Below are 15,259 nucleotides of genomic sequence, written 5' to 3' on the forward strand. Positions count from 1 at the left end.
TAAGAAGAAACCTAAAAGTCAGTCAGTAGGGGATTGGTTAAAAAAATGAAGGTACAGCCATGCAATGAAACATTATACCTTTATAAAAAAGAAAGGAAGGGATGTAAAAGTAACTCTAATGGTCTGATATGGAATTACCTTCAAAATGTGTTATTAGGGGAGAAAGGCAAGGTGCTAATTAAGGAACAGTGTACGTGATATATGACCATTCTATAAAATGATTTCATATGCATAAAATACTTCTAGAAGGAAACATAAACTGGGGATACTGGCTGCAGACAGGAAAAAGAAGAGATAAGAGATGGGAGGGACACTAGTCACTGGATCCATCCTTTTGTACCTATGCATTTTGAACCATGTGACTGTCTTATGTTAGAAAATTATTAAAACAAAATTTTAAAACGTGAACATACTGCCATTATATGATCCACATCTGAGGGGCAAATCTTATTACCAGTGGCTGAAATGCAAACACAGTTCTCATTTCCATACCTACAGTGCACCCTGAGAACATAATGCACTCGTGGAAGGAGATCTTCAAGATTGCACATTTTGTCTTTTTCATGGAAACATTTTCTGGTAAAATGTATCTGTTCTTTGTTACTAAGTTGTATTGCTCCTTCCCCATTTGTACTATAATATCTTTAGATATTTATCATAGACTCTGCATTCCTATTTTAGTATCTTTGTATCTTTACTATAGATCGCGATTATAGTATCTTTGTATCAATGCTGTGCCAGTTCATTTAGTAAACAGAGAAAAAAAAAAGAAAGAAATTCTTATCCAAGTAAAGCTTACCACAACTGTTTTGTTTTGTTTGGTTTGGTTTGGTTGAGACAGGGTCTTGTTCTGTCACCCAGCATGGAGTGCAGTGGCCTCATCATAGCTCACTGCAACCTCAAACTCCTGGGTTCAAAGGATCCTCCTTCCTGCCTGAGCCTCCCAAGTAGCTGGGAGGGCAGGCACACCTCCACATCCCGCTAATTTTTCTATTTTTTTGTAGAGACATGATCTCCCTCTTGCTCAGGCTGGTCTGGAACTCCCGCCCTCAAGTAACCCTTTGGCGTCGGCCTCCCAAAGTGCTAGAATTGCAGGTGTGAGCCCGACAAACAAAACTGTTTTCAAGTGTACCAAAGAAATCAGAATAGGATGAAAATGGACTTATATAATTTAACACGGGGAAGATTTTTAAAAACACGTCACACTGTGCAGTCATCAGTCTCAACACAAGTTCTCCGCTGAAGCATACGAATTAAAACAAATAAAAACCAGAATAAAAAACGATGACAATTTTACTTCTCCCTTTCCAGAAGAATCTTAAGAGCAACATCAAGGTAAATGTAAAAAAAGAAGAGGCCAAAAATCATCAGCTGAATGTATTAAAAACGTAGTGCTCACCTGAGAAAGACCACCCCAAAACTGTCTGAAGGCCCCCAAACAGCTAATTAGTTTTGTTTTTTCATCTTCAGGGGTATCCATAAACATGCTAAAAAACAAAAATTACGTTATTTGCCACTAATTTTTAAAAGGTAATTAAACATAACCAGAATAGTGGATCTTATAACCCTCCAAGACTAACCTAAGTAAAATCTTACAAAGATACAACCGCATAAAAACGCAAAAATCTGCCAGGTACATACTCACCCGGGGAAAGCCTCTTCTATAATTTCCGTCTTCTGTAAAAAACAAAAACGTAAATAATGTCAATTTTAAAAGGAAGCCTCCCTTAGTGAAATGTTACAATGTAACACAGGGCAAGCCATCTTAATCGGCGCTGAAACTAACAATACCTGCCTGGCCTGTCACAAAGGGCGCTGTGTATTTCAAGGATGCATTGAACCTGACAGTGGTTTGAGAATCTCTGAACCCCTGCACACACACTCGGTGTCAAAACAAAGGGGAGCAGAGGGGAGGCGTAAGAGGAGGTTACCCAGGCCAGTTTCCCTGATCCGCTCCCCCCGAGTCTCCCCTCCCCGGGCCATCGTCCTGGATCGCCGGCAGCTGCACTCACCACCACCTCCTCAAAAATGCTCTGCAGCTGCGTCTCCATTTGTACCATCGCCTTCGCCTTCCGGGGGCGCCCGGGAAGGCCCGAGCTTCGGGAATAAAGGGACGCAGCGGCGGGGACGTCCGGAGCTAACCGCAGCTCCCGGCGTCGCTTCCCTGCCCCAGCGCCCCCCGGGTAGAGCTCCCTGCAGGGCCCCGCCCACAGCAGCCAGCGCGGAAGCGGAGAAGGGCCCGGTGCGCGCTGTTTACAAAACCCTCAGAAACCAGGAGCCCTGCCAGATGGTTCTGTTTGTGGAGCGGGGCGGCCCGCAAGCCGCACGACAGCGCCCCAAGCGGAGCCTCGAGCCAAGGCACCCGGCGGAGGCCTCGACTCCAGGCCGCCACCTCCCGGCCAGAGCGGAGGTTGCTCGGTGCTGGGGCTAACCCTTTTGCCGGCTGGGGAGAGAAAATCTTGAAGCGCAGAGGCTGCAGCCTGTGGAAATGCTCCAGCTGCAGCCGGGACCCAGCTGGTGGCTGTGAGCGGCCTGCCTGGAGCTGCAGGCTGCAGCGGGGAGTTGAAAGCACATTTTTCTTGACCACGGGGACCATGTCTTCTTAGCTGTGCTAACCCCAGTCCCTAGCACAGTGATGGACACATAGCCGTCTTTCAATGAATGCAGAAAAAACAAAGGAACTCATGATTTGTCATTTTTAATTAGAATCATGGAATAATAGCATCTACCATTTTTAGTTATAATGACCTAAAAATAATAATATTTGCCAATTATTGGCTACCTGTGGCCTTTTCATTTGGGGTAGGGGTGAGATGGATGACAGAGCCAGCGTTATTATAATAAAATCCAAGGACCCTAACAATCTATTGTTCCTTTCGGTATGTTTACCGGGTTATCTTATTGTGAATTATCTTTGATTAGATTTTAGTTCCAAGACAGTTTTCATCTACTACCTGACAGCGTTCCACGCTTCCTCTCCATGTTGTTCCAATCAGTGTATTCTCAGCAAATGCCAGCTAATCTTTTTTTTTTTTTTTATTTCAGCTCATCATGGGGGTACAAAAGCTCAGGTTATATACCTTGTCCATGTCCCGCCCATCCCCCTGGGTCAGAGCCTCAAGTATGGGCAGCTAATCTTAATATTGGACACGGCTTTTAAAATTGGCCTTGGTCAGGGAAGAGTTTCATTTTTTCGACAACAAAATACATATTAAGCTTTACGTTATATTTGCTGATGCTCCATTCACTGAATAAAAAATGACTATTTGCTGGGATTGGTGGCCCAGGCCTGTAATCCCCACCACGTGGGAGGATTGCTTGAGCCCAGGAGTTCAAGGCCAGCCCGGGAACATAACAAGACCTGGTCTCTAAAAACAAACAAACAAAACTTTGACTATCCATTTCCAGACCTTCTTAATGTGTTTCCCCATGCTCACTTTCATTGATGTGTAATTTATTTACAATAAAATGCATAAGTTTTAAATGTATAGATCCATGAATTTTGACAAATATTCACACTTAACACCTCAGCCAAGATTAGAATTTTTCTGTCACCCCAGAAAGTTTCTGGTGTCCCTTTGCAGCCAACCCTTCCTCACCACCCCCAAGAAGCAAATACTTTAAAAATTTTGTAATCGTTAACTAGTTTTGCATGTTCTTGATGTTTATATGAAATCATATAATACATACTCTTTTTGTGTCTAGCTTCTTTCACACAACATTATATTTGGAGATCCATCCATCTGTGTTATTGCTGAGTAGTAGTCCATTGCATGAATATGCTAAAAATTATTTATGGATTTACCTGTTGGTGTATATTTATGTTATTTTCAGTATTTTACTATTATGAATAAAATTGCTATGAACATTCTCAACAAGTCCTCAGCTCTAGACCTAAGTTCTCTTTTCTGTTGAGTAAATACCTAGGAGATTTTGGGGTTACATGGTAAGTATATATATAGCTTTTTAAGAGACTGCCAGGCAGTTCTCAAAAAAAAATTTTTTTCTTTGTTACCATTTTACACTCCCATTGCTAATATATGAGAGTTTCAATTGTTCTACACCATTGTCAACATTTATTGTTGTCAGTCTTTTTATGTCTACTCATTTTAATGAATGTGTAGTCTATCTCAGAGTGGTTTGATTTGCATTTTCCTCATAACTAATGATGTTGAATATCATTTTATGTGTACCTTATAGGCTATTCAATTATTTTTTGCCTGCTTAAATCCTCACCCATTATTAATCAAGGGATTTCTCATGTTATTTTTTATTTGCAGGAATTCTAATATATTCTGGACACAAATTTTTATCAAATATATGTAAGATGAATGTTTTCTCTCTGTCTTGACCTACTTTTTCATTTTTAAATCATGTTTTCAATTAGTAGAAATTTTTAATTTTGATGAGGCCCATTTTGTTAATCTTTAATTTTTATGGTTATTGTTTTAGTAGCCTAAGAATCTTTGTCTACCCTAGGGTCATGAAAATATCCTTCAATATTTTCTTCTATAAATTTTGTAGTTTTAGCTTTGATGTTTAGGTTCATGATCCATTTGATTTATTTTTTGTGGATGGGGGAAAAGGGACAAGACGTCTCCTCCTCTGTTCCAGAGGGGTTAGGGCAGCCACCCAGGGTGAGACCCTTGCCCTGGTGAGTCCAGAAGACAGAGCATCAAGCCAAAGAGGATTACCCTCAAGTCTTAAAGTCGAATATAATTTGCCTTGTTAGGTTTCTGACTTGCTTGGGACCTGTGACTCCTTTCTTCTTGACTATTTGTTGCTTTTGGAATGGAAATGTTACCCTATGCCTATTTGACCGCTGCATTTTGGAAGCAGATAACTTATTATCTGTTTTCACAGGTTCACAGCTAGAGAGGAATTTTGCCACAGGATTAATCATACCTCAAGTCTCATCCATTCATTAAGGCACCATTTGTTGAAATAGCCTTCCTTTCTCTGTTGAACGGCTTTGTATTCGTATAGGTCTGTTCTTGGACTCTGTTTTATTGTTCTGTTTATCTATCCTTATGCCAGTATCATGTTATCTCCAGTGCTGTAGCTTATTAGTGAGTCTTGAAATACTCTAAGTTCTCCAAGTTAATTTTTTTCATGCTAATTTTTGCCTTTGCATTCTCATATAATTTTAGAACCAGCTCGTCAATTTAGACCAAAAATATAACTGGAATTTTTATTAGAATTGAATTAAATGTGTAAAGTAATTTGGAATGTAATTGATACCTAGACACTATTGAGTTTTTCATTCAATTTACAGGGTAGATCTCTTTATTCATTTAGTGTGCAGTTCTTACTTATTTTTGTTAAATTTATTAGTTTGCTAGGGGTGCTATGTCAAATACCACAGACTTGGTAGCTTAAACAGCAGAAATTTATTTCCTTACAATTCCAGAGGCTAGAAGTGTGAGATCAAGATGTTGGTAGGGTTAATTTATTTTGAGGCCTCTTTCCTTGGCTTGTAGATGGCTGTCTTCTCCTTGTGTTTTCATATGGTCTTCCCTTTATACATGTCTGTGTCCTAATTTCTTCTTCATACAAAGTCACCAGACATATTGGATTAGGACCCCACACTGACTTCATTTTCACTTATTTAACTCATTAAAGACTTATCTCCAAATAGAGTCACATTATGATGTATTGGGGGTTAGGACTTCAACATAGAAATTTGTGGGGAGGGGAACAACTCAGCCAAAACACTCCGCTTTCTGGGCCCTTAAGTTCCTGTCCTTCTCACAATGCAAAATATATTCACCCTCATCCCAACATACCCCAAAGTCTAAACCCATACTAGCACCAACCCTCCAGTCCAAAATTTTATCTAAATGTCCTCTAAATCAGGTATAGGTGAGACTCAAGGTATGTTTCATCTTGAGAAAAATTTCTTTTCGGCTGTGAACTTGTGACATTAGATAACAAGGTATCTGCTTCCAAAATGCAATGGTGAAACAGGCATAGGGCAGACATTCCCATTCCAATGGGGTAAATCAAAAAGAATGGGTCATGGGTCCCAGGCAAGTCTGAAACCCAGCAGGGCAAAGTCCATTAGGTTTAAGGCTTGAGTGTCATCCCCCTTGTCCTTCAGTCCTACTGGGATGGTGGCCAGGGCATGGAGGGCTTCCACGTGGGGGCAGCCAGCAGAGGCTGTAGGTGTCTGAGTGGGAGGAGGTGGGCATCCAAGCATGAGAGGGCATGGTGGTGAAGTTGGGAGTCTGGTTACACAGGAGAAGTTAGTCAAAGAAGCAAAAATAGCAAGATCATGAGAGTCAGGTCTCACATTGTGAGAGAAGTGGTACTTGATTGGAATTGGAGGTTTGCTATGAACCCATGGATTTCAGTACCTGGATAGTTTTAGATACAAATATAGACGGCAGACATAAATGTGTACACACTCACACACACACGTATGAATACACAGACATTCATACATACGTTCCCTAGCTCCAACAACAGACAGGGCTTAAGAGCAGCAGCACCTCCATGATCACACCTTGAGGCCAGATCTAAACAGCATTCTCTTACTTCAAGGAGCCAGGATCTTTGGCATAAAGAGGCAGGGAACATGCAAGATGAGCATGAAGTATCTTGTTTTAGAAAGCAAGACTATTTGTAAAGAATGATGATACGGAGAGGGGAGGATAACTTGAGGCTGGGGGGTCGAGACCAGCCCGAGCAACATGTTGAAATACTGTTGCTACAAAAAATAGAAAAATTACACAGGAGTGGTTGTGCACACCTGTAATCCCAGCTACTTGAAAGGCTGAGGTAGGAAGATCATTTGAACCCAGGAGTTGGAGGTTGTAATGAAGTATAATGACACCACTGCATTCTATCCCAGGTGACATAGCGAGACCCTGTTTCAAAAAAAAAAAAAAAAAAAGAATGATGAGGCACTTGAAACTTGAAGGCATTTCCACTGGCCATATCAGGGACAATATGAACTTCAAAATAATGATAATGATGGATCACAACCCATTGAATAATACAGAAAGCCATGAGTCCACAAAGCTGTGAATTTATAGATGGATAAATTAAAATTTTCATGAGAAATGATATATTTACACAGCTACAATGTAACTCCATAGATATTAATGACAAAAGAACAAAAAAGTAACTTCATAGCAAAGAAATCTGGCAGCTACAATTTTAATGAAGTGATCAAATTGAACATGATCAGTAATGGGAAAAATTGAAATCATGCACCACCCTGATATGATGTGATAAAAAGACTACTACATCATTTCTGTTATTTTTCTGCCAAAGTTGCATAATATGAATCTAATCATAAAGAAACATAAAACAAAACACTGAGGGACATTCTACACACAAATGGTCTGTACTATTCAAAAGTATCAAAGTTAAAAAGTCAAGAACTGACTGAGAAACTCTTCCAGAGTGAAAGAACTGTTCATGACAATTAAATGCAAAACATGATACTGAACAAAATCCTTTTACTCTAGAGGAAAAGTAAGCGACAAAACTTGAATGGGATCTGAGGATTTGATGGTAGGTATGTATCAATGTTAATTCCCTGATTTTGATGATTATGTTGCGGTTAGATAGGAAAATGCCTTTATTTATAGAATATGTACACACTGAAGTACTTGCAGAAGATGTGTGAGCAGGTTAACAACTTACTCTAAAATAGTTCAAGGAGAAAATTGTTCTTTGCATTTGACACCTCCAACTTTTCTGTTAGTTTGTAACTATTTCAAAATAAAGGAACAAACACCACATTTGCAAATAATGAGAATAAGAATAAAGAAATCAAACATGTCCCTTCAAACATCTGAATGAAAGATGAATTCCTCCAAACCAATTCTTAGTGATACAATAAGAACAAGGTGGCTCTGTTAATTCTGTTATGCCATAACCAAGAGTCAGCCAGTTCAGTTTAAATATTACCATAAATGTTTAGTTTGGTATTTCTATAAAGTGGTATATAATTTCCTCAGCAGAAAATATCAAACCACTACAATGTTCACTAGAATGAAGAAAGCATACAGGGAAAGGACTGGTTAGAGATATGGTTGAATGAGTAAGGTATCAACTGTCCCAGCTTTCTTCAAAAATGACTGAGGCTTCATCAGGAAGAATAATTATTTGGAGCAGCTAAAAGCAGACTGAGTAAAAGAGTGAGTATAAAACTGTATTTAGGCTGGGTGCATTGGCTCATGCTTGTAATCCTAGTACTATGGGAGGCCAAGGCAGGAGGACAACTTGAGCTCAGGAGTTCGAGACCAGCCTGAGCAAAAGCGAGACCCTGTCTCTACAAAAACTAGAAAATTTAGCTGGCAGTGGTGGTGTGCACCTACAGTCCCAGCTACTAGGGAGGCTGAGGCAAGAGGATCGCTTGAGCCCAGGACTTTGAGGTTGCAGTGAGCTATGATGATGCCACTGTACTCTAGCCTGGGTGACAGAGAGAGATCCTGTTAAAAACAAACAAACAAAAAAACTGCATCTAAGGACATATGCTAAGTCAAACCAGTGCAATTATATTGGTTTGAAGCAGAGGCTCCGTGCTGGGACTGGGAGCCCAGTCAGAAGTTTTAGGAAACAAGCAGAGGCAGAAAGAAGGTAAAGGTTATAAGCAGGACTGGAACAAAGTGGGAGCACCGAGAATGTCTCTGTGAAAAAGGCTGGTATAGTCAGATCCTTGTTAGAGCCGCTTGTATGACAACTAGTTGGTTCAGCCTCCCCCTGTAAAGTGCGGCCAGGGTACACACCACTCAGAGCTGGGGGGCCCTGAAAGCTGGGATGAATAGTTTGAGTTGGACGCTAACAAGGTGATTGGTTGGGCTTGTAAATAGTGAAGTAAACTATGAGAAAGACAGAAAAAAATAAAATAACACTCAGTTTAGAAGAAATGCTGGCCTAGATTTGAGGGTCAGGGGGTGTACCTACCTCCCTAAGGAATAGAGTACAGCAATGATTATGGGAAGCTGCACACTCTGCACGCTGAAGGTGGAGATGCAGCAGCTTAGGGTCTTTCAAGGATGGGAGCAGAGACCAGGGAAGAACTCAGCACATGCCCCCAGCAAGTGTGCAATGTAAGGGCATCCTCTGTATCTTTATGTTTTCTATTCCAAATTCTAGTATAATGCCTGACACGCAGTAGGAGCTTACTATGTTCAGAATGAATGAATAAATAAATAAGTGGAATGAAATAAAATAATATTGGCATTGAAAAGGAAGCTATAGAGAGTAAGTTGGGTTCTGAAATGAAAATTCCAGCAGTTAAGATCATGAGAATCCCATTAGCCAAGTGATCAAGGCTCAGTGGTTCTAAGGAGGGCAACTGTATTAGGCAGGCTTCTCCAGAGAAACAGGACCAAGAGGATATATATGAAATATTTGAAATACTGGCAGTCAAGGAAGCTTACCTGAGCCTTGGTGCCCAGAGATTTTGCTGGGGCTCCATTGTGTAGGCAAGGCTCCCTGCCCCATGGCTGGTCTCAGTCTCTAGCCTGCCCAGAGGTCAAGCTCATGACCCAACCCTCCTCACCCCTCACACCCATCCCAGTACCAAATCATGCTGTTGAACTATCTGGGTGACCCAAGGCCCCCAGGCAAACCAAAACACTTCTAGCAGGCATGACATTTGAAGTCAAGGGCAAAGGCCTGATCTCTTTTTGGTCAAAGTTAAGTTCTTTACTGTACAGTGTCACACAATACTCACTACTGCACAACCTCCCCTGCACCTACTCCCACTCTCCACCGTATGCACAAACACTGAGCTGGTGAGATGATGTTCCTTTATAGGGTTACCCAGAATGCCCTTCCCAGCAATATTCTTCCCCTTTAACTTTCCATGTATTAAACAAAGTTTGAATTTCTCTTTTGAAGGCCTTATTATTGAGATAAGGATTTTCTCTCTCCTTTTAATTTGTATTGTGGTTCTGTGTACAACCAGCCCTCTGTTGATGGCCCCAGTCATGCTAGAGGGTGAGGGAAGCATAAAAAGTGCCTAAATTAGCCAGAGTTCACTAGTAGAGATCCCTTACTCTATGCCTGGTACTAGACTGAATTCTTAGAGCATATTTGCTTTTGCTTCCCACAAGAATTAGCTATCTTGAATCCAGTAAAACTGAAGTTTGAAGAGATTAAGGGAATGGCACATAGTTAAGTGGCAGCATCAGGATGTAAACCTAGGCTAACATGAGTCCCTGTGTGTGTGTGTGTGTGTGTGTGTGTGTGTGTGTGTGTGTGTGTGTGTAAATACAGCTATCTGTACAGACAGGTCACTCAGCAACCTTGACATAGGTGCTCAAGAGGCTCTTCCAGGTCTTTGTGTCATCTCCATTTCATTTAGAGTCCTCATCTCTGGTCCTTACCTTGGGGTGAGTGTTCTGTTAGTTCACAGTACTTCCCACTGTAAAAGCCGGAAGGAACTGGCTTCCAGCATTCCTGGTCTCTGGTGAAGCGCAGTCCCACATCCCACTCCCATATGCCACTCCCTCCTGCTGTCTCAGAGCCAGGGTTCACTCCCCAGGACTATGTCCAAGTTGCTGTGGTGGTTAATTTTATGTGTCAACTGGATGAGGCTAAGGAATGCACAAATAGCTGGTAAAACATTATTTCTGGGTATGTCTGTGAGGGCGATTCTGGAAGGGATTAGCATTTGAATCAATGGACTGAGAAATGAAGGTACTCGGTCTTTTTTGTATAGAATGGAAAGACAGATGAAGGGCAAATTCATTTCCTCTGTTTGAACTGGACCATCCATCTTCTGGGGAGAGGCAGAAGGAGATGTGACCAAGGAAGTACGGTCAGAGAGATGTGAGGTTTCTGACTCTGAAGGTGGAGGAAGGAAGCTATTAGCTAAGGAATGTGGGAGCTTCCAGAAGTTGGAAAAGGCAATGAAACAGATTGTCCTCCTAGAGCCTCCAGAAAGGAATCCAGCCCCCTGTCACCCTGATTTTAGCCCAGTGAGAATGTATAGGACTTGTAATCAACAAAACTGTAAAATAATAAATTTGTGTTGTTTTAAGCCACTAAATTTGTGGTAATTTGCTACAGCGGTCACAGAAAATGAATCCAATGCCAACATATCAACGTTAGTTGCCTGAGAAAAGTGGAAGAAATGTTTAACTTGTTATGCCATTTATTACACAGCAATATTTTCCTTTAAATCGAAATGTTTTATGTTCACTTCTTTCCTAGAAGATATTCTCTTCACTTTTGATGCTGAAGACTTCAAATGCGTGTTCTACAAATAACTTAACCTCATTATATTCAAAACCTAACTTATCTTTCTAGAAAACTAGCCTCCCCTCCTGGTGCCCCCTCTCTCTGCTAATGGCATGACTCTTTTCCTAGTTACATGGGTTTAGAATCATTCTCTGAGCTCAGCACGCTGCTTTCATGATGTTTCTCAAACCCAACACTTATTTTCTGTTCCTACTGCCTTGATCTAGCTTATCTCACCAGGGACGTGACAGCTATACCCACTTGGCCTATCCATCTTCCCCACTCTGGTCCATTTCATTTTCCAGAACCAAAAATATATCCCTAAAACACATTTTTCATCATGTTACTGTCTGGCTCTAAATCCTACTTTTGCTTTCCATTTCCAACACACTCACATTTAAATTTCTTCCATTCAAGCCACTTGCTCATTCTTTCTTCCTTCTTTCCTTTGCTCCAATTCTCCATCCCTCCCTCCCTTCCTCCTTTCTTTCCTTCCTTCTTTCTTGCCTTTGTCACAAAATACCTTCAACTCTATGCAGATTGAATGGGTTATGCTAATGAAGTGTTGACAGTACTTCAGATTGTGTGATTTTGTATCTGAAAGTCTCAAAAGAAGGAATAATATATACTATCCCATATATTTAATATTTATCATTTTGTAAATATCACTCTTAGTAAAAACATAACCATAACCAAATAACCATACTACATATTCCTAATACCTGGTAATTTGAAGACCTCTAGAAGACTTCTCTTAGAATTCTGATTTTATTAAAATTTGTTATGGACATGAATACTTTTGACAAATGAATCAATAGATTAGTTATCCATTTTGAAATGTGAGATTATGTCCAAGGGAATTATGATCGCTTCAGTGAGAACAGAATAGTACATTGAAAAACAAAAACAAAACAAAGCCCAACAGAAATAGCTGTTTGACCTCTCCCACTGATAAGCTTGAAAAAAATCCAACACATTCTTTCTAAACAATGGCTTCTTTTCTTATATAAAAATACCTGTGTGCACACTCACACACAGAGCAGATATGCTGACTTCCCTATTGCTTGTGGTTTGCTTAATCGTACAAATGAATTGAGGAAGGTATGGCCAGTGAAGTCTGGTGCCAAGAAGGAAATATCAAGTATAGAAATTGGTAACTTTTAAGGCATGTCTTATTTTCTTCTTTTCTTCTTTAATATGGAATCATTAAGCTTAAATTTGTAGATAGCTATTAAACTCACAGGAAAATAAACTTTCAGGTTTAAGATGAAATTAAGGATTCAAATTAATAATTTTCTTTACAAAGGAATCCATGACAGCATGGGAGGCTGTTTTTCCCACTGCTGTGAGGTGCTGCTTTCTCATCCTCACCTACCTGCAAATCAGTCCAGGTAATTGTCTTACACCCTCACCCAGCTTCACCTCAACCCAGGTGGATTAGCCAAACTCTGGGTCTTCCTCTCCCCTACTACAACCTGCTCCTTCTAGAAGCTGACCCCATTTCAGTAGTGACAACTCCATGCCTCCAGTGTCTTAGACCAATGGTTGGCAAACTGCAGCTTGTAGGCCAATTCTGGCCTGCTATCTATTTTTGTATGTTGGCAAGCTAAGAATGACCTTTACTTTTTGTTTACTGTCTATTTTCCCCTACTACGATGTAAGATCTATGAGGGCAGGAATTTGGGTCTTTTTTTCTCTCTCCTTTGGCACATAATAAGCTCTTCTAAATATTCATCTAATGATGAACAAGAGAATGCCACCCATCCCTTGGACTTTGACCTGCCCCTTCAAAAATGCCTATGCAGAAACTTGTTCAAAGGTTTCTTATGAACCAGGACATTACAAGGCCTTCCACAAACAACAGGTTTGGTCCAAGACATCTGGTCCAAGACACCAAGACCACTGGTGGCCCAACACCCATTTGTGTGGGCCTATGGTGTTATTTCATCTATTCCCTTAACTCTCTAAATTAAACCTCTCTCTTTCACTTAACACTCTCTTGGTTTGCAGGAGGGAGATGGTGGGAAAGTTTACCCTGTACTTTTGAACATCACATATCTGTTAATATCTCAGGGGAGTGCCAGACTCCTTTATATCCAACCTTCACCAGCAATGAATTCTCCACAAGCAGCAGTGGCTATGGAATAAGAATTGAATCCAAGGGTAACCTTGGGCCAGAATGTAGGTGGTGGAGGATTCACTAGAGAAATATAAGAAATCATTAAAGTTCCTTATCTCCCCATTCCCTCTCATATTTGTTTTCCTTTATATCAGGGAAAAATCCAGAGGGAAAGGAGCAAAGAGATATCCTGGCCTTTCCATTTAATTTGCATCCTTCAATTTTCAAATGACATTTTCTAGGTAAATATTTCAAGATATGTTGAATGGTTCCATGTACATATTACCATTTTATAAACTAATTATATTCCCTTTTAGTACTCATTTTTCTAATTATAATGAATATGACAAAATGACAACTTTGTTTAGAACTTCACAGCTCGCGAAGTGTTTTATTTATGCCTATATTTATTATTCACTATTTCTATTTGGTCTCCTGAAAGTGAAGTATAGATTCTGCTGTGGAATCCCACATCCCCAGAATAATCTTGTGCAGAGAACACAAGGGCTCACTCCTCATAAGATTGTCCCACTTAACCTTTCTCTAGGCAGACACTTTCATGACATAAACAATTAAGGTAGTGAAATCTGCCTTTTCTTTTAGAATTAAGAGCTGAATGTGCCTTTTGCCTGGGAAGCATTTTGGACAACTCAGTGGTGTGGGATTTGGGTCCCAGTTTTAGGGGGTAAACAGTGTCTTTGAGATTTTTATATTTTTAATCATGAAATCAGTTTTATATAAGGAAAAGTATGTAAAGCATCTATACAGTTTAAAAACAGTAATAAGACAAATATTTGTGTCCCTTCACTAGATTCAGAAATGGAACATTGCAATATTTGCAAACTGCTCATCTGACAGGGAATTCATAACTAGAATATATAAGAGTTCCAACAACTCAATGGGAAGAAATTATATAATATAATTAAAAATGGGCAAGTGATCTGGATAGACATTTCTCAAAAGAAGACATGCAAAGGGCAACATTATTAGTCATCAGAGAAATGCAAACCAAAACTACAATGAGATATCACCTCACCCCATCTAAAATGGCTTTTATCACAAAGACAATCAATAACAAATGCTGGCAAGGACATGGAGAAAGGGGAACCCTCATACACTGTTGGTGGGAATGGAAATTAGTGCGACCACTATGGAGAAGTGTATGGAGGTTCCTCAAAAAACTAACAATAGAACTACCATATGACCCAGAAATCCCACTGGTATGGGACTTAGCAATCCCATACATCCAAAGGAGGGGAATTCCATATATTGACAAGATATCTACACTCCCATGTTTATTGCAGCACTATAACAATAGCCAAGATTTGCAATAAACCTAAGTGTCCATCAACAGATATTTATTCATAGATAAAGACATTGTGGTACATATATGCAGTGGAATATTATACAGCCACAAAAGGAATGAAATCCTGCCATTTGCAACACTATGGATAGAACTAGACAACATCGTGTTAAGTGAAATAAGCCAAGCACAGAAAGATGAATCTCACATGTTCTTGCTCATATGTAGGTGCTAAATATTAAAAACAATTGGTATCAGGGAGACAAAAGCTGAATAAAGTCCCTGGATCAGAGTCTGGCTTCGGCTTCCTGGAGGGTTTACAAGAGTCCCTTCTGGGAAAGTCAGTGAGAAAGATCATGGGGCAGTATTCCTGGAAAACACAGAGCTCACCACATTCTGGGCATCCCTCACAGCTCTAGCAGGAGCCAAGTACCGGATAGTTAGCAGGAATATGGTCACTGGGGGTGGGCTACCTTGTATTTCCTTGTTTCTAATCTAAGGCAGCCTGCCTCCAGGTTCCAGGGGCTCTGTTGTAGGATGAAATGAGTTCTTCCCTTAGATGATCTAAGCAGCAGGACCCAGAGAGGACAAGGAAGCATTTCATCAGAACATGGTCAAGATGAATGGCATTT

General features: G+C 40.3%; 1 protein-coding gene across 4 annotated transcripts in view; it reads right to left on the minus strand.

Annotated features, from left to right (window-relative positions):
* The window catches only part of MED23 (mediator complex subunit 23), a 40,659-nt gene extending 38,449 nt beyond the window's left edge, over positions 1–2,210 (minus strand). For 3 of the 4 annotated variants that reach the window (XM_045544367.1, XM_045544368.1, XM_045544369.1), the window contains exons 1-3: positions 2,013–2,188; positions 1,646–1,677; positions 1,400–1,487 (exon numbers count right to left, since the gene is read on the minus strand). In XM_045544367.1, the coding sequence (XP_045400323.1) occupies positions 1,400–1,487; positions 1,646–1,677; positions 2,013–2,060 (168 nt within the window). In that variant the 5' untranslated portion in view covers positions 2,061–2,188. Of the gene's footprint in view, positions 1–1,399; positions 1,488–1,645; positions 1,678–2,012 lie in introns of all 4 variants that reach the window. The other variant, XM_045544366.1, reaches the window with a different exon arrangement.
* Between the last annotated feature and the right edge of the window lie 13,049 nt (positions 2,211–15,259).

The sequence above is a fragment of the Lemur catta genome, chromosome 2, assembly GCF_020740605.2.
Source record: "Lemur catta isolate mLemCat1 chromosome 2, mLemCat1.pri, whole genome shotgun sequence".
Taxonomy (NCBI): Eukaryota; Metazoa; Chordata; class Mammalia; order Primates; family Lemuridae; genus Lemur; species Lemur catta.